This window comes from Castor canadensis, chromosome 18 (assembly GCF_047511655.1).
Source record: "Castor canadensis chromosome 18, mCasCan1.hap1v2, whole genome shotgun sequence".
Lineage (NCBI taxonomy): Eukaryota > Metazoa > Chordata > Mammalia > Rodentia > Castoridae > Castor > Castor canadensis.
In genome coordinates, this window is record NC_133403.1 from 34,063,010 (window position 1) to 34,081,913 (window position 18,904).

The following is an 18,904-nucleotide window of genomic DNA, read 5'->3' on the forward strand; positions in this document are numbered from 1 at the left end:
CTGGTCTCTACCCAAGCCCTGCAAAGCACTGAAGGGTTTTCAGTAGACCAGGAGGCTGCTGACTGCACCAGTGTGACCTGTTCAAATCCTGGAGAAACGCAGGGTCTGAGGCCAGGTCTCGCATCAGTTAAATCCAGGGCTTCCAGGGCAGCTGAGCTACATGCTGAGGTCAGACAGAATGAGCAGTTTCCAAGGTTCTGGTTTGGGCACAGCTGCTATGGTAACCACCTGGCTAGGCCAGTTTAACCATTCACAGATATTAATTATTCGCTTCATCTCAGCAGAAGGTAATTTCCTGTTCTCCAACCCTGTGAGGTCCAGCGGGCGCACTGATAACTGACATCTCCATGTTTTCAACGGACAAGTGGAATTTGTGCCCAAGTTCGTGCCATGGTTGTGAGTTTTTTGGGCAGAGCAGGGATCAGAACCCTTGGTCAAGTTCATTTCACCTTCCAGTCTAATTAGGTGAAACACTCGTTACTTCCTGGTTTCTAACCTTACAGTCTTATGTGAATTTCTTTTGTACCTTTTTTTTTCCCCCAGTACTGGGATTTGAACTCAAGGTGCTCTGTATCTTGTGCCACGCTCCCAGCTCTTTTACAACTCTTTCCTTGGTGGAGTTGTTCACCTTTTTCTGCATCATTTGAGTCTATAGCTGTTTTATATTCTTTTCTTTTTTAAAATTTGGTGATAGTGGGTTTTGAACTCAGGGCCTTGCTCTGGCTAGGCAGGTGCTTACCACTTGAGCCATGCCTCCGGCACCTTTTTACTTTAGTTTCTTGGATAGGGTCTTGCACTTCTGCCCAAGGCCAGCCTCAGACCGAAATCCTTCTACATCTGCCTCCTTGTAGCTGGAATGACAGGCTATGGACAAACTGTTGTTTTTGTTTTCAGACTGGGTCTTGCTGTGTTACTCAGGTTGGCCTCGAACTCATAAGCCTCCTGCCTCAGCCTCCCAAATGCTAAGATTACAGGCCTGTGCATTTTAGACACGGAAGCTAACAGATTACTGCAGTTCCTCATTCACCTTCAGACTATGACTAATAAAGGAATGAGATTGAGAAGATAAAAGTTATGAAAATAGCTTGGAGCAAAACAGTAAATGACAAAAGTGTAAAACGGTGGACACCGGTGTGTGTTCCAAGGCTTGTTTTTTAAGGATTTGTACATATGTGCATTTGTTTTCTTCCAGAAAAAGCCCAAGAAGTCAGTAACCTCTCACCACAGAGTGACAGGCGGGGTCCTAAACCTGGACCCTTCAGGGTCCAAATCTGTGACACAGCCTTCAAATACCTTTTCTCCTCTCCTTCTCTCTCCCTTCCCTTCCCTTCCGTTTTTTTCCCTTCCTTTTCCTTCCTCCCTCCCTTCCCCATTTTCTTGAGGTGCTGGGGTGGAACCCAAGACCCTGCCCGTGCTAGGCAAGCGCTACAGTTCCTTTCTTCTGATACATCAGATGGCAGGAACTGGGCACCCTCTCCCTCCCACCCTCCACCCACCTCTCTGGCTGACTCCATGTGGAGGACACATGAGAACACAAGGGTGCACAGCTACACCTGGGGGGGATGGGGAGGTTAGTTTGCAACCAGCTTCTTTCAAACACTCTGGGACTGGTGCAGCTCAGGGCTACAGTGCTTGCCTAGCACCAAGGGTGCCCCGGTTCCATCCCCAGCCCACACTGAACATAAAAGCATTCCCAGGCTGAATGGAGCTCTTCTGAGATGCAAGTGTTCACTGGGCAAAAAACTCAGCCTGAGGTCTGACGAGGTTTCTCTCTGGTGCTGCTGTAGTTTGGCCGCCACTGAAGAAGCTGTTCTGGAATGGAGGAACCCTGACCACTCTCCATGCCCCGTGGGTAGAACCCCAACAGCTGCTGCTGCCCACAGGTCTCCTAGGGGGACGTCCCCACTGTGAAGCCCACATCAGTGAGGCACATCACCTGGCATTCTGCATCACTCTGTTTTTATTGTTATTTTATTCAACAATAAGCAAACAGCGGAACTAATGCAACATTAAGCAACTCCAGGCCAGCTTTTCTTACACCTGTCACCCCGCACCCCGCACGGGCCTCAGCACAGGGAGCGGGCCCCCTACTGCTGTTCCCATTCTGCTCTTTAAAGGGACAGAGCAGGACGCTGACATCCTAAGTCATCTGAGATAGGCTGGGCCAAGTTCAGTAGAGACGCAGGCCTCACCAGACACAGAACACAGAGGCAGAGACGGCCCCATAACGACATTCTGCTCCTTTCCTGTAGACCTCGTCTTCTTTCAATTCCGGGCTGCTATTCTTTTAACAATATGATGACCCATTGCGGTACCAAAATATCCCCCCAAACGGAATTAAAACTTGATCAGAACATAAACGGGGATAAGGGACTACCTAGAATCACAGGGACAGGCAGCAGGTAGCTCAGGTGTCACCTGCGCAGGGGAAAGGAGAGGAAGGGCATCTGGGACCACTTCTGCCTGAGTGGCCCTACTTCCCAGACAGCTGCTCATACAACTTGGGCACGTAATCATCCCACTCGGCCTGGTAACATGTGCCAGCCACCGGGGCCCCGAGGTGGTACTTCTTGCGGAAGGCCGCCACCTTGAACTTGCCACGATGGTCTCCAGATCGGTTGCTGAGAATTGGTTCATCACACTTGAGTGGCTTGTCCTGCTGGTACACCAACCAGACATAGCGGTGGAGGCCTGCAGGAGAGGCAGAAGGGAGAACTGCACACGGTAGGCCAGGATGGGGGACACAAGCTCCAGTATACTGGCACCCCGAATGTCACTAAACAACAAAGAGGACTGAGCTATGATGGCAGCAATACCCGGGATGATTTAGACACAATCTTGAGTGACAGAGACCAGCCACCACATAAAATCACCCTGTAACTCTATCTATGCGAATACAGAATTAGCAAATTGGAAACTAGGTCAGAAGATGGTACGCTTTGGGGGAATTTCAGCAAATAGGTCATGAGAAAAACCTGGGGTGACGGAAATGACCTACGTCGATGTGAAGTGTTTACACGTGAGTGCACCAGTTAAGTCTGTTGCCAAAAAGCTTATGATCCATACATTTACTATATGGAAGTTATACCTTACTGAAAAAAGGGAGGGCTACTACGACATTTTCTTTAATGAGCGCGCAGCTCCTTCCTGAGACACCTGCTCTATCCTCATGTGTACCATTCCCATAATTAAATTGCCTAATTGTGTAACTGCCCTGAGAATTTAATACTCCTAGGAAATATGTTCCTTTACCCTCTGCGTTCTGAACACTGTGGGCTTCAAACCATCTGGAAGGTTCTGGATTTACAAATAAAACATGAGCATGTGACCAACAGCCCTGGTCAGGTGCTCCTTGTACCTCTTTGTACTGACTCATGGGGGACACCGTGCACAAAAGCTTCCACTCTGCCATGTGGCACCCGCCACTATCTGCTTGTTCCAGCAAATGGAAACATGGTGTGCAGCACACAAGCAAGAAGCACCTCCCACCATGAGCTCAGGTCTGCCATGGAGTCTCTCCAGGTCTCATCTGTAGTGTGCACACCAGACAAGACACAGCAGAGAGAAAGAGAAAGAGAAAGAGAGAGAGAGAGAGAGAGAGAGAGAAAGAGAGAGAGAGAGAGAGAGAGAAAGAGTGTGTGTGTGTGTTTCTGCTACAGCCCTGCCAACCTTTTCAAAACACCCAACTAGATTCTTGGGGAAAAGAGGGAGCTATAAAGAGTTACATGAGGCAACATTTTTTTGTTAATTAATTTGAAAATTATGATCATTTCTGAGACTTTTTATAGTAATTAGAAACTCAAAACAAACAAAAAAATCACACAGGGCAAAAGCCCATGTGAACAGAGATAGCTTAACTGTGTTCAACTCATGAATAGTCCCTTAGAAAGCCATTCTGAGCAGTCTACATCATTGTTCTCTTCCCCCCAACTTCCATGCTAGTAAAGGTTCAGAGCCCAAAGATGGTTTCTACACAGAGGGTCAGTCCAATCTAACCCAGTTCTAGGCACCCATCACTCCTGTGGGTCTGAATGTGCCCCAGAAGGCAGCTGCCTTAAAGGGACACCAGCAGCCTTTATTTCCAGTAGGGCAGGGACCTCATAAATAAAAAGATTCCAGCTTTAGAAGCCAGACAGCAACTGGCAGCACTGTGCGCCTATCTGAACATGCACCAAGCCTCCTCTGCTGCCTCCAGAGAGCAGCCTTTACTGACCTGTGCCACTAGGAGGCCCGGAGCCCACATAATCAGAGAGGACAGTTCCACTGCTGATGTCATTCCCCTTCATGTTGACCACCAGAAAATGGTGCCATTCCCTGTGTGGAAGAACACAAGCTGGCAGGTGTGCAAGGGGCACTGTGCCGGGGCACAGCCATGAACCAGATAACCCCTGCTTTTCCCGGCCAGTGCAAACCTGAGTGTGCAAGAGAGAACTCAGCCCCTGCTGGCTCTGAGATGAGGATGGGGGACAGCAAACTTCCTCTGCAAAGTCCCAGACTCATTTGCAGCTTTGCAAGCCACACTGTCTCTGTCACAACTACTCAGCTCTGCCATGGCAGCAGAAAAGCAGCCACAGAGGAGACAAATTTAAGTTATCATGGCTATGTTCCAGGGAAATTCTATTTATGGACACTGAAATTTAAATTTCATACAATTTCCATATGTCACAAAATAGTCTTCTTTCTAATCATCTAAAAATGTTAAAAAAAAAAAACAAAACTCGTAGCTCATGAGGTTGCACAAAAACAGGCCAAGGGAGACTTAGCTATTGGCTGCAGTTTACAAAGTCCTGCTGGGAAGTAAGAAGGCAGAGAAACACACTCTATCTTAGGCCCCAACACTCCAAACCAGGTCTACTTCTCCACACCCAGCAAGGGAAGTCACCCATGGATGGTGTGCTCCTCCCTGCACTGCTCTCCCAACTTGCCTGTATTTGGGATCCTTCCTGCTGGGAGCATCCGGGTCTGTGAGGACCAAGGTGTACAGTTTACCGGGATCAAGACCATCCCACTCAATGCTGCTGGGTCTGTTCTTAACCTGTAGAAAGGAACCAGTTTGATATTAAAAAGACAGAAATGCTGAAGAAATCAATGCTCTTTCTTCAAACTCACACTCCCTAAAGCTAAAACAGAGTAGATTTTTTGGGGATTGGGGGTTTAGTGGGGTTTGAACTCAGGGCTTTGCTCTTGTCTAAGGGCTCTACCATTTATTCCCTTACCCTTTTCTTTAGTTTGTTTCAGACAGGGTCCCACTTTTGCCCTGGCCAGTCTCTGACTTCATCATCCTCCTACTGCCTGAGACACTGTGTGTGTGTTTATGTGTGTGTGTGTCCTAGCATGTTTTTAATAAAGCCGTGTGTGTGTGTGTGTGTGTCCTAGCATATGTGTGTATCCTAGAATGTCTGGGCATGCATATGTGTGTATCCTAGCATGGTTTTAATAAAACCACAGGGGACAAGATTCCCACCCCGGCACTGGGTCCTCCCTGAATGTCAAGGTCTCTGAATTTGGTGATCAGGAGGTGACTTGCTAAAGTAAAGCCTGCCTTAACTGGACATTTAAAAGGCAAAGTCTACAGAAACTCTGGGTGGTGAGGTGGTTAGGAAGTCTGCTCTGCTTCCTTAACCAACAACTGGCAACCAATTTTGAGCAGCTCCAGCTAGGGAAATCAGAGACCAAAAGCAAAGCCAGAAAACAACAAAAGCATTGTCCTGCCGCCTTCCAGCTGCAGAACCCACTCACTCGGGGTGACCACTCGCTCTCGACCGCCACAACAAAGGCCATCAGCGACGGGAACTCTCATCCTCGCTTACATAATGCGTCACCGGCTCTCCGGGCGAGGTGGGGGCGGGGAGCGCTATCCAAATTCAGCATTTTTTATCCCAAAATGCAGAGACCCCAGGAGCAGATCTGGGGGCATCAGGCGGGACACGGCCCACTCTGTCCCGGGCACGACCCCTCCCCGGTGCTGCCCCCAGGATCGGGGCTGTTTCTGGGCCTAGCTCCCTCAGGGGCCTGGAAGCCCTAGGAAAGTGGATCAGTGTCCTCCGTGGGCCGGGATGCGTCCGGGGCCAGCGGCGTGGGCCTGGAGACCTCGTCCACCGTCCCCACCATGGGCACGAGGCCTCTCGCCGCCCCGGGGTACCTGGGTGGGCGTTAGCACTTTGCCCAGCTCGTCCACCTCCACCCCTCCGTAGGTGACGCGCAGTGGGTGCTGGGGACGCTCGTCCACCTCCTGCAGGCTCAGAGGCCCGGACCACTTGCTGAGGTCGGCCGGCATGGCGACGCTGTGCGAGCGGTTCGGCGCGGAGTGCGGCGCGAGGACACGCGCCAGATAACAGCGCAGAATCTGCGCGGACCGCAAAGTGGCGGGATGGCGCAGGCTCAGTGACCACATAAGTGCATGCGCACGGGCCGCCGCCCCGCCCCCGCCCGCCCGTCCAATCCACAGCAACGCCCGACCCACTCGCTCTCTGATTGGCTCAACTCGGGAGGGCGGAGCAGCTCGTGTTTCCGGGTCAAGGCCACCTGCTACGTGCCGCCCCTGAGCTCTGCGGCGCCGTAGCGAGGCCTGCGAGGGTGTTGCTCCCCAAATTGCAATCGGATCAGTCTGTATTGTTTTTATTTTGGCTTTGCCGTTTTGCATGAAATCTTTGCACTACTCCCTCAATGCAAATGATGAGGCCTTGCTTTTTCTCTTCCACTTCTTAGAACGACCCCGATTTTCCTTGCTTTGCTGTATTTTCAGGGAAAAACTGTCCAGTAGGAAGGCGTGGGCGAGCTTTTGAGCATTTTCTCCACGGACAAATATATTTAATCATATATTTGATTTTCCCCGCCCTTGACCCTGCGGCATGCTGAAGAATGATTTTTTTTTTTGAGAAATTACTTTTTAAAACCACAACTGTTCCTATTTGCTGACAAGTGACTCCACCTCCATCAAAACCTCTTGGACTGTGACATTCTTTTTGCTGAATATAATGAGCGCTTATCTGATTTGACTCTAGGACAGCCTGTGCCACTGATAACTCCTCCTAGAGCATAAAAATTATCTGTTGTTTTATTACAAAATAATACAGGTTCTTTGTAGAAAATTCAGAGGGAAAATATCCCCAAATAAGTAAATAAAAATCCCTTTAGCCCTCTACTTAGATATGAGCATCCATAACAATGTAGGCTGTATCTTTCTAATTTAAAAACTATGAGTATAAGGGCTGATGGAATAACTCAGGTGGTAGAGCGCCTGCCTAGCAAGTGTGAAGCCTTGAGTTCAAACCCCAGTACTGCCCAAGACGATGAGAGACAAATGATCTCAGTGGTAGAGCATTTGCCTGGCATGCCTGAAGGCCTAGGTTTGATCCCCAGCACCAAAAATATTTTTTTAAAGTATGAGTTAGATGATTTCATTCTGGTTTTTTTCACCAAAAGTTGCATTACATTCTACCATTACAGAAGATCTCTATCAAAACAAGTCATTCAATTAATGACTTGTTCTGATCCAACAAAGCTGTTGTTGGAAGTTTACTCTGTTTTTTTTTTCTTTACAAATATCATTGAAATGAGCAGCCTTATATATAATGCATATAACATATTATAGTCTTGTATATTATATAGTGTATAATATAATGCACTTGGCAGGTTGTTTTAGAATAATTTTAATAGACTTTTTTTTCATTTATTAGATTATCCATTTAAAAGGACTGAATCACAGTTAGTTATGTGTCAGAGTCCAGACAAAGCCATGCCTTGGTCCATGAATGATTATCAATTCTGCCTTCATTCCTTCCAGAAATGCATTTTCAGAACCTTGTAAACAAAAGGAGAGGCAGCCCTGTCCTCCAGAGCACGTGGTCTAGCAGTGGAGAGACACTCATCAAACGACACTGAGGACATTCAGGATTGCAAACTGATCTGCAGCCAGGAGAGAAGGCAGGCCCAGATGTGTCAGCCTCGGAGCACAACCTGCATGGATTCTGGACCCCCCCACACACGCACAAACACAGGCACAGACAGATGACCTTGGGAAAGTCTTAGGGCAAGGATGAAGCTGTAACTAAATTCTCCCAAAACTAATGAACCAATAAAGAAATGGGCATGTGAACTAAACAGAACTTTCTCAAAAGAAGAAATTCAAATGGCCAGAAAACACATGAAAAAATGCTCACCATCTCTAGCAATAAAGGAAATGCAAATTAAAACCACGCTAAGATTCCACCTCACCCCTGTTAGAATAGCCATCATCAGCAACACCACCAACAACAGGTGTTGGCGAGGATGCGGGGAAAAAGGAACCCTCTTACACTGTTGGTGGGAATGTAGACTAGTACAACCACTCTGGAAAAAAATTTGGAGGCTACTTAAAAAGCTGGACATCGATCTACCATTTGATCCAGCAATACCACTCTTGGGGATATACCCAAAAGACTGTTACTCCAGAGGCACCTGCACATCCATGTTTATTGCGGCACTATTCACAATAGCCAAGTTATGGAAACAGCCAAGATGCCCCAGCACTGACGAATGGATTAAGAAAATGTGGTATCTATACACAATGGAATTTTATGCAGCCATGAAGAAGAATGAAATGTTATCATTCGCTGGTAAATGGATGGAATTGGAGAACATCATTCTGAGTGAGGTTAGCCTGGCTCAAAAGACCAAAAATCGTATGTTCTCCCTCATATGTGGACATTAGATCAAGGGCAAACACAACAAGGGGATTGGACTTTGAGCACATGATAAAAGCGAGAGCACACAAGGGAGGGGTGAGGATAGGTAAGACACCTAAAAAATTAGCTAGCATTTGTTGCCCTTAATGCAGAGAAACTAAAGCATATACCTTAAAGCAACTGAGGCCAATAGGAAAATGGGACCAGGAACTAGAGAAAAGGTTAGATCAAAAAGAATTAACCTAGAAGGTAACACCCACGCACAGGAAATCAATGTGAGTCAACTCCCTGTATAGCTATCCTTATCTCAACCAGCAAAACCCCTTGTCCCTTCCTATTATTGCTGATACTCTCTCTACAACAAAATTAGAGATAAGGGCAAAATAGTTTCTGCTGGGTATTGAGGGGGGGAGAAGGAGGGGGCGGAGTGGGTGGTAAGGGAGGGGGTGGGGGCAGGGGGGAGAAATGAACCAAGCCTTGTATGCACATATGAATAATAAAAGAAAAAGAAAAAAAAAAAAAAAGGATGAAGCTGTGACAAGCTAGGTGATGGATACAAACCCTCTTGGAAAGAAATTCCAAATAGTTCTGCTATTACTGCCGTTCTTGTCCCTTCCCCCAACAAGCAGTAAATCACCAGGCTTATAAATTCTACCTCCTAGCACCTGCACACCCATGTTTATTGCAGCACTATTCACAATAGCCAAGTTATGGAAACAGCCAAGATGCCCCACCACTGACGAATGGATTAAGAAAATGTGGTATCTATACACAATGGAATTTTATGCAGCCATGAAGAAGAATGAAATGTTATCATTCACTGGTAAATGGATGGAATTGGAGAACATCATTCTGAGTGAGGTTAGCCTGGCCCAAAAGACCAAAACTCGTATGTTCTCCCTCATATGTGGACATTAGATCAAGGGGAAACACAACAAGGGGATTGAACTTCGATCACATGATAAAACGAGAGCACACAAGGGAGGGGTGAGGATAGGTAAGACACCTAAAAAACTAGATAGCATTTGTTGCCCTCAACACATAGAAACTAAAGCAGATACCTTAAAAGCAACTGAGGCCAATAGGAAAAGGGGACCAGGAACTAGAGAAAAGTTTAGATCAAAAAGAATTAACCTAGAAGGTAACACACACACAGGAAATCAATGTGAGTCAATGCCCTGTATAGCTATCCTTATCTCAACCAGCAGAAACCCTTGTTCCTTCCTATTATTGCTTATACTCTCTCTTCAACACAATTAGAAATAAGGGCAAAATAGTTTCTGCCGGGTATTGAGGGGTCGGGGGCGGGGGGGGGGAGGGGGAGGGGGCAGAGTGAGTGGTAAGGGAGGGGGTGGGGGCAGAGGGGAGAAATGAACCAAGCATTGTATTCACATATGAATAATAAAAAAAATTAAAAAATTAAAATAAAATAAATAAATAAATTCTACCTCCTTAATACCCCTCCAGTGGGTATCATTCTTCTTGATCTAAGCCTTCACTCTTCCTTCTAGCCCCTCCTCCCATGCCCTTGGATCTTTCCCAGATATAAATCAGGTGAAATTACTCCCCAATGCCCCCTCCCCTTACCCTAAAGTCCACTGTCGCTCCCTATTTCCTCAAGATTAAGTCCAGACTCATTAGGTCCCTGCAGACTCCTTGCATTCCCTCCAAACCCCTGAGTGTGCTCAGTGAATATGGCTTGACTGGCTCCAACCCTTATCTCTTAGAGTGTCCCAGCACTAACGGGACAGAGAAAGACAGTGAGGCACAGGCAGATCTAGGGGTGAGTGTGCAGGTCAGGGTGCTCCAATTTGTTGATCATTTCCACTACAGCATGCCAGGCCCTGTCCCTCAGTGTCCCTGACACAACCCCTTGAAAGAGATGCTATCATTATCCCCACTTCATAATTAGATAAACTGAGGCCTGGAGGAGAGGCAGAAGTCAGAAAGCACAGTGAGCGCCCGCCTGGCTCCAAAGACTGTCACTTCAGCTGGAGGTGATGCAGGCATGGTGTCAGCCTCCATGAAGCTTTCTCCTAGTGAGGATAGTCCATGGCAAGTTACCATGACGACCCTGCCTAGCAGCCATGAATGCATCACTCAGATCTCTGACCACTGGAGATGAAATCAACCAGGCCCCAGCTTCTGGGCTCTGCTTTTTTGCCAAGGCTATCTTGGGCAGGCAGGGGGGCCACAGCTAATGACTTAAGTTGGCAGGGAAGCCAAGGCAGGTGAGACACTGAGACACACAGATTTCCCTGGAGCTGCCCTGCAGGCTCCTTCCTGCTTCCTGCATCCAGAGTCAGGTGACTCTCCCTGCCTTCCCTTTCCCTTTCATTTTCTCTCACAGCCATTTCCCCTAATAAATTCCTTGCACATCTAATCCCATCTCATCGTCAGCCTCTCCAGTGACCAAGAGTGACACACTCTGTTATGGTTTGGATATGAAGTAAAACGCCCCAAAAGGCCCGTGTGTCATAACCTTAGTGCCCAGTTGGTGGCGCTGTTGAGAGGTGATTGGATCATGGGGCACCAACCTCAACAATGGATTCAAATCACACTCCTGCCCCCCCCAGCCCTCCCTCCCTGGCTGCTCTGAGGTGAGCAGCTTTCCTCTGCTACACCCTTCTGCCCTGATGTTTCTGCCTTGCCACAGGCCTGAAAATAAATGAGACAGCAGCTCAAGGACTGAAAACTATGAGCCCAAATAAATCTTTGTTCCTTTTAAGTCGTTTTTCTTGGGTATTTTGTCACAGTGATGAAAAGTGAGAGCATTTGCTCCCAGGGTTGTTGTGTGTGGCTGATCCGTTTTGTTGAATGGAGCATTTGTGTCAGCAGGGGACCCCAATCATAATGATACAAGCAGTAAGGGTGGATAAGGTCAAAGGGTCAGGGAAGGGAATGTCATTTTATTTATTGTTTTTAACCTGTAAAAAGTTTAAAACTTTCAAGCTGGGTGCCAGTAGCTCACACCTGTAATCCTAGCTACTTGGGAGGCTGAGATAGGGAAGATTGTGCAAGGCCAGCCCAGACAAAGGGTTTGCAAGACCCCATCTCCAAAATAACCAGGGCAAAATGGACTAGAGGTGTGGCTCAAGCACCTGTTTTGCAAGTGCAAAGCCCTGAATTCAAACCCCAGTCCCACAAAAAAAAAGAAAGTTACACAGCTGTCTAAAGGCAGGGGCATAAGAACCAGAATGAGCTCGCTTGCCAGATCCACCACCCAGGGAGTCACCTTGGGGTAAGGACAGTTGGCAGGAGAATGGGGTCTCAAAGAGGTCCCCACCCTAATGTCTGGAATGTGTGACCATGTGACATTGCAAGGCAAATGTCATCTGGGTGGCCCCCTCATCACAGGGACTTTAAGTAGGGAAGAGAAAGGCAGGATGGTCAGAGGAGTGGCACAATGAAGACAGACTAACAGCCCTTGACAGCCCTGAAGACAGAAGGGACTGTGGACCATGGTGTGCAGGCAGCCTCTAGGAGCTAAGAGAGCAAGGAAATGGATTCATCCCCACAGCCTCCAGAAGGAATCTGCCCTGAGGACATTTTTGATGTTAGCCCAGTAAGTTCCCTCCCCCCATTTTTTCCCCAGTACTGAACTCAGGGCCTACACCTTGAGCCACTCTACAAGCCCTTTTTTGTGATGGGTTTTTTCGAGATAGGGTCTCAGGAACTGTTTGGGCTGACTTTGAACTGTGCTCCTCCTGATCTCTGCCCCTCTCCCCCATTTTTAGTATTTCTATTTCCACCAAATTTTATTTTCATGCTTTTTTACAACATACGTATATGATCAACATAAAATGCACACACACTTCTGCCTCATCTCTTGTGGAATATTCTATTTTGGGCCTTTTCTAGTATGTAAATTGCAATGGTTTGGGTAAGTGTTCACCAAAGGCCCATGTGTGAAAGGCTGGGTCCTGAACCCTGATGCCACCGAGAGGTAGTGTAGCCTTTAGGAGGTGTGAGGCCTAGTGGGAAGTCTTAGCTCATGGGGTGGCCCGTAAAGAGGATGGTGGCATTCTCTCCTCTTGAGCTGTCTTCCACTTTCAGCCATCAGGTGACAGTTTTATTCTGTCATGACCTCCCATGTTGCCTCATCACAGGCCCCAAATCAATGGAGCCAACTGGTCATAGATTAGAACCTCCAATACTGTGAGTCAAAACCTTTTCTCTTTATAAGCTGATTATCGCAAATATTTGTTTCAGTGTTGGAAAGCTGTCTAATACATAAATATTTTTCAAAAACTGTGTATGTTAGCCAGTTATGCTCGGACATGCTTGTAATTCAAGCACTTAGGAAACTGAGGCAAGAGGATCAAGAGTTCGAGGCCAATCTTGGCAAGTTTCAGGCCAGCCTGTGCTACTAGTGAGATCTTGTATCAAAAACAAAAAAGTATTTTAGAACAATTACCTAATACAAATGTACCGTAAATTATTTAATCATCAATTTGTTGTTAGATGTGAAGGTTGTTTGTCATTTCCTCCCTCTTTTGACATTTCAGGAGAGTGCCCCAGGCTTCAATCCCACTGAGAAGAGACCCTCGGTGGTCTGCTGTGAGCAGAGACTTTTGAGATGTCTTCAGGGGCAGGGGCAAGGCAGTTTGACCAAGAGAGAGCCACATTTCCTAAACAGAGAGGAAGAGCTGGATATTCCTGCAAACGTCTACAGAAAGTGTAGTCTTTATGCAGAAACCGGCAAGTGCCCTAAAAATCCAGGTCAATATCCAGCCTGGGGGTGGGGAAGAGGGTGGTTGGGAGTCCCGGGCATGCCGTAGGTGCTCAGTATTTGCTGATAACTCAGAATACTGCTCCTGTATTTTGTTACTCAGCTCTGTGTACTCTAACAAATGCCCAGGATAATCCACTTATAAAGAGAAGAGGTTATTTTGGCTCACAGTTTTGGAGGTTTCAGTCCACAGTGAAGGGACCTCATTGATTTTGGGCCTGTGGCAAAACAGGCGGTAGAGCAAAGATACTCACCTCTTGGCAGCCAAGAGAAGGAGAGGAAAAGGAAGAGACCAGGCTCCCACAGTCCCTCTCTCCCTCCCTCCCTTTCCTTTTCTTTTTCTTTTTTGGTGGGCCTGGGGTTTGAACTCAGGGCTTTATGTTTGCAAAGCAAGCATTCTACTGCTTGAGCCACACCTCCAGTTCATTTTGTTCTGGTTATTTTGGAGATGGGGGGGGTCTCACGAACTATTTGCTTGGGCTGCTTAGCCTCCCAATCTCAGCCTCCTAAGTAGCTAGGATTACAGATGTGAGCCACCAGCGCCTGGCCACAATCCCTTTCAAGGATATGCCCCAATGACCTAAAACCTCCCACTAGGCCCCACCTCTTAAAGGTTCTACCACCTCCCAATAGTGCCATGGGTGGGGTCCAAGCCTCTAATACATGGGTCTTTGGGAGGTATTTAGGATCCAAATTTTAGTATGTATTAAAGGAGGCGGGATAGTAATAGGAAAGAGCGAAAAGAGAAAGACATTTCATATTTATCAGCACACGTATAGTGCTCAGTGTCAATGGTCTGCTCCGTGTACCTGGGCTGGGAGCTCCGTTGACACTGGCTGTGGGGAGACTCGAATGAATGAGCCTGTAAAACCACAGTTGTTTTTGCTCGCTGAATGAGGGCAGGAAATTCTCTGATGTGGCGTTTCTGTGGAATGGCTGCATTCCAGAGTTACTCACTAGGAACGTGCTCAGTAAGGGAGAGCTGGAGCTCCATTCTGTGGCCACAACTTGTGCTCAGAAACTGTCATTGTGGTCGTCACTGTGACTTGGAATGATGACTCAGGGGACAGTGGAGCTGGTTTCTGTCCAAGGATCTGAGCATTGTTATGGAAATTGACCCAGATCTAACTGGTTTCTGGGATTCCACTTCTTTTTTTTTTTAAATAAATTTTTATTAGGATATATTCATGATATGGAGGGGTTCATAGTGACAATTCCAATTAGACTTGCATTGTACATTAGTTACCTTGCCCCCACCATCTTTTCCCCTCAGCCCCCTCCCCACCCTGCTTAAAGTAATTGTGAGAAGTTTCTAGTTCTGTTTCATATAGGTATATGAAGTCATCTACCATATACCCTCACCTTAATCTCCTTAGTTCACCCCCCTCCCACTAGTACCCCTCCCCACTGTACCTATTTTACAGTCTTGGTTTTCATAATTAATATATTAATATTTGAGTTAACGTTTAAAGGGGTGTCTCAATGGATGGCCTCTGTGGGGGTGCTTTACTTTGGTCTGTTCAATCCTTTCCATTGCTCTCCCTCACCCCTTTACCTTCTGCCCCTCATTTTTCAACAGCTTTCAATACACATCCTTAAATCCTCTACCTTCACTTCTTTTGGTGTGCAATATTACTGATGATCTGTCATTCTCTTTTCCGTTCTCTCTTTCCCTGAGTTCCATACAGTAGTTCCACTGTTACAAGCATGTTGTACTTCTGAGCTTTTGTACGATCATGCTTGTTTTTGTGTGTTTATCTTTGGATCTATCTTCCACATACAAGAGAAAACATGCAGCCTTTGTGTTTCTGATCCTGGCTTACTTCACTTAACATGGTGTCCTCCAATTGCATCCATTTCCCTTCAAGCCTCATGTCATTATTCCTTGTGACTAAGACTCCATTGTGTGTATGGACCACATTTTCTTGATCCATTCATCAGTTGTAGGGTTATTTCCAGAGCGTGGCTGTTGTCAATAGTGCTGTGATGAACGTCGTGTACAGGTGTCTCTGCTGTATCCTGTCACACGTCCTTTTGGGTAGATGCCCAGGAGCGTATCACTGGATCATATGGCAGTTCTATCTGTAGTTTTTTGAGGAATCTCCATACTGCTTTCCATAGTGGTTGTTCTAATTTACATTCCCACCAGCAGAGTGTAAGGGTTCCTGTTTTGCCACCTCCTCACCAGCGATTGTTGTTATTACCCTTGATCATGGCCGTTCTAACTGGGGTGAGATGAAATCTATGTGTTGTTTTGATTTGCATCTCTTTCATAACCAGGGAAGTTGAACACTTCTTCGTGTATTTACTGACCATTTGTACCTCTTCCTTTGAGAATTCTCTGTTTAATTCATGTGCCCATTTCTTCATTGGGATGTTGGTTCTTTGTGGGCTCAGTTTTTTTCATTCCTTGTAGATTCTGGATATTAGTCCTTTGTTGGATGAGTAGCTGGCAAAATCCCATTCTGTGGGTGGGATTTCACTTCTTGGGATTTTTGATATCGAGATTTTTGTTTTTCTCTTTGGAATTTCAAAAGCTTTAAAATTGCTTTACATTTTTTTTTTTTTATGATACTGGGGTTTGAACTCAGGATTTCACCCTTGTGAAGCAGGCACTCTACCACTTGAGCCACTCCTCCAGTCTTTGATCTGGTTATTTTGGAGATGTGGTTTCGAGAACTATTGCTCAAGTTGGTCTCCAACTTCAATCCTCCCTATTTCAGCCTCTTAAGTACCTAGGATTACAAGCATGAGCCATTGGCACTCAGCTTATTTTACATCTACATAAAATATTTCTTGAAAAGCATTAGCCAGGATGTTAATTTAAAAAAAATTTTTTTTGCAGTATTGGGGCTTGAACTCAGGACCTACACCTTCTGCCACTCCACCAACCCTTTTTTGTGATTTTTTTTTTTTTCTGAAAAACCTTGATTCTCCTGATCTCAGCCTCCTGAGGAGCTGGGATTACAGGCATGTAATTTTTATTTTATTCATATGTGCATACAATGTTTGGGTCATTTCTCCCCCCTTCCCCCCGCCCCCTCCCTTACACCCTCCTTCCTCCCTTACCCTCCCCCCTTACCCCTCGCTACCCTAGGACATTTATTTTTAAAACTATCAAATTCTAGCTCTGCAAACACTCAAAACAGAATTTCCATATGACTCAAGAGTGTCACTTCTGGGCATATATCTGAAAGAACTCAAAGCTGGACTTGAAGAAGTATTTGCACTTTTGCTTTCATTGTAGCGTTATTCACAATAGCTGAGAGATGGAGTAACATCCATGGACCCGAAACGGATGACGAACGAATAAACCAAATGCGGTCGATATACCCTGTCAAATGTCATCCAGGCTTAAAATGGAAGCTGAGAGATGGTGGCTCACACCTAGAATCCTAGCTACTTGTGAGGCTGAGATCAGGAGGATCGCAGTTCAAGGCCAGCCCAGGCAAATAGTTCGAGAGACCCTATCTCGAAGAAAAATATCACAAAAAAGGCCTGGTGGAGTGGCTCAAGGCGTAGGCCCTGAATTCAAGCCTCAGTACTAAGAAAAAAAATTTTTAAATAAGATATAAGAAAGAAAATATATGAAAGCAAGCAAATTCTAATACTTAACACAACAGAAAGAGGAAAGTCTGACCGACGAACGATGCGGATGAAGTTTGAAAGCATCATGCTGGGGAAATTCCAAGATGGCGCTAGAGGTAGGAAGCAGAAAGCGAGCCTCCTATAGTGAAATCTTGGAGAGACGCTGGAGACACACTTTGCAGGCATAATCACCGAGAAAAGGCATAACTTTGACTCCTCCACACCTCCAGCCAGCGCAGAGAATCTCCACTTCACGTTAAACGGAGAACCGAGGAGGCCCCCGGGCCACCAGTGGCCGGCGCCCATACGGCTTGGGAAGACGCGGACCAGGTGAGCTTCGCGGTACCGCGGTTCCCCCACAGACAAGCCTGGGCCAGAGCAGCATAGCCCCCTGGACAGACTGACTTCCACCCGGGAAAAAAAGAGAAACTGAGTACTAAGCAATAAGAACAGTTAAGACACGCTGGAAAGAGGGTGGGGCGCCCTGAGCGCTGAAGATTGGGGGAAGGGAACCCTTCCCGGGACTGTAAATAAACGAGCCGGGCGGGCGGAGAGGCTCTGGCGGGAGCGGGGCGCCCAGCAACCAGGAGCGGGGACGCTTGTGAGAGGAGGGAAGACCCACTTCCCACGTGAACTGTAAATAAACACGCAGGCCTGACAACGTGGCAGTGTCGCCTTTCCCAGTGCTTGGAAAGGGAAAAGCCTGTAGCAGAGGCCCCCCTCCCCCGCACAGGAGAACTCTGAGCAAACAAAGCCTGTGGGACCAGGTGAGTGCTAGCTCACCCCAGAGATCTGCATAAATAACGCCGCCAGCTACAGGCTGAGAGCAGCAGGCAGGCAAGCCACAGTTGCAGATACCACTCTCAGAACTGCCTCCAGACGCTTTTTTTTTCTTTTTCTCCCTACCTTTGATGAGAGAACAACCGAATTACACCTGCAAGCCGAAAAACTTACTGAAACTGTATTGCATTTGAACTGGGGACACTTGGTGGGGCTTTTTTTTTTTTTCTTCTTCTGTGTGTGTGTGAGTGTAGTTTTGTTCTACTTTATGCATCCCCTTTGATGAGACAACCACAGAACAACATCTGAGGCACCAACTCCAGGACTGGAGATTGAGACGGACATCCAAATTATTAAGACTGAAATTGCATTGCATATAAACTTGGAAGTTTTTTGGTTTTTTGGTTTTTTTTGTTTTTTTTAATTTTCTATTTTCCATTTTATTTTAATTCATTTTTATAAATAGATATTACTTTCATATACTTATTTTTTATTTTTTTTATCTTTGATTTTCAATCCTCTCTCTGTCACTCTATTGTCTGTTCAGCTTACTGTCGATTAGTACACTAACACTCCCTGTTTATACCTTTGAAACTCTCTTGTCTGATACCTTGTTCTGCTTTCTCCCTCTTGTCTGTATATTTATTTTCCCCTTTTCTTTAACTTCTTGCTTTCCATCTCAGCTCACTCTTCCATTCTCAATATTACCATTGTTATTATTACAAGCTAGAAAATACTTAATTACACACAGTACAGGGACAGTAACAACACCAAGGACAATGACAGGAAGACAGAAAAAACAAGGAAACCAGTTTCCCCACAGCAAAAAATTAGTACAGGAACCAGAGGGGAATGAAGAGAACAGAAACTCAGAGCCAGACTCCAACAAAATGAAGATAAACTATGCCAAAGGACCCAATGAAGCCTACAAGAATAATTTAAAAGAAGACATACTACAAGTACTCAATGAGAATTTTATAGAGATGATACTGGATAGGGTCAACCAAAATGTACAGGAGACACTCAAGAAATTCCAAGACAATAAAAATAGAGAATTTGAAAAAGCAAAAGAAGAAATAAAGGAAACCATAGAAGCACTGTATAAACACCAAAGTGAAAGAGAGAACACAATGAATAA

General features: G+C 46.2%; 1 protein-coding gene across 1 annotated transcript; it reads right to left on the reverse strand.

Annotated features, from left to right (window-relative positions):
• Positions 1 to 1,942: 1,942 nt before the first annotated feature.
• Positions 1,943 to 6,388, reverse strand: Pebp1 (phosphatidylethanolamine binding protein 1). Its single transcript, XM_020185000.2, has 4 exons — positions 6,143 to 6,388; positions 4,926 to 5,035; positions 4,214 to 4,314; positions 1,943 to 2,691 (listed from the first exon to the last, which is right to left on the reverse strand). The coding sequence occupies exons 1-4, from the start codon at positions 6,275 to 6,277 to the stop codon at positions 2,474 to 2,476; spliced, it is 564 nt and encodes a 187-aa protein (XP_020040589.1). The 5' UTR covers positions 6,278 to 6,388; the 3' UTR covers positions 1,943 to 2,473.
• Between the last annotated feature and the right edge of the window lie 12,516 nt (positions 6,389 to 18,904).

Excerpts from the sequence above, each read along its gene's own strand:
- Pebp1 (XM_020185000.2), bottom strand. The coding sequence starts at position 6,277 with ATGCCGGCCGACCTCAGCAAGTGGTCCGGGCCTCTGAGCCTGCAGGAG. Across the intron at positions 5,036-6,142 it reads AAGTGCTAACGCCCACCCAG|GTTAAGAACAGACCCAGCAG; the intron begins GTACCCCGGGGC and ends TCCTTTCTACAG. Across the intron at positions 2,692-4,213 it reads CGGGCCTCCTAGTGGCACAG|GCCTCCACCGCTATGTCTGG; the intron begins GTCAGTAAAGGC and ends CCTCTCCTGCAG.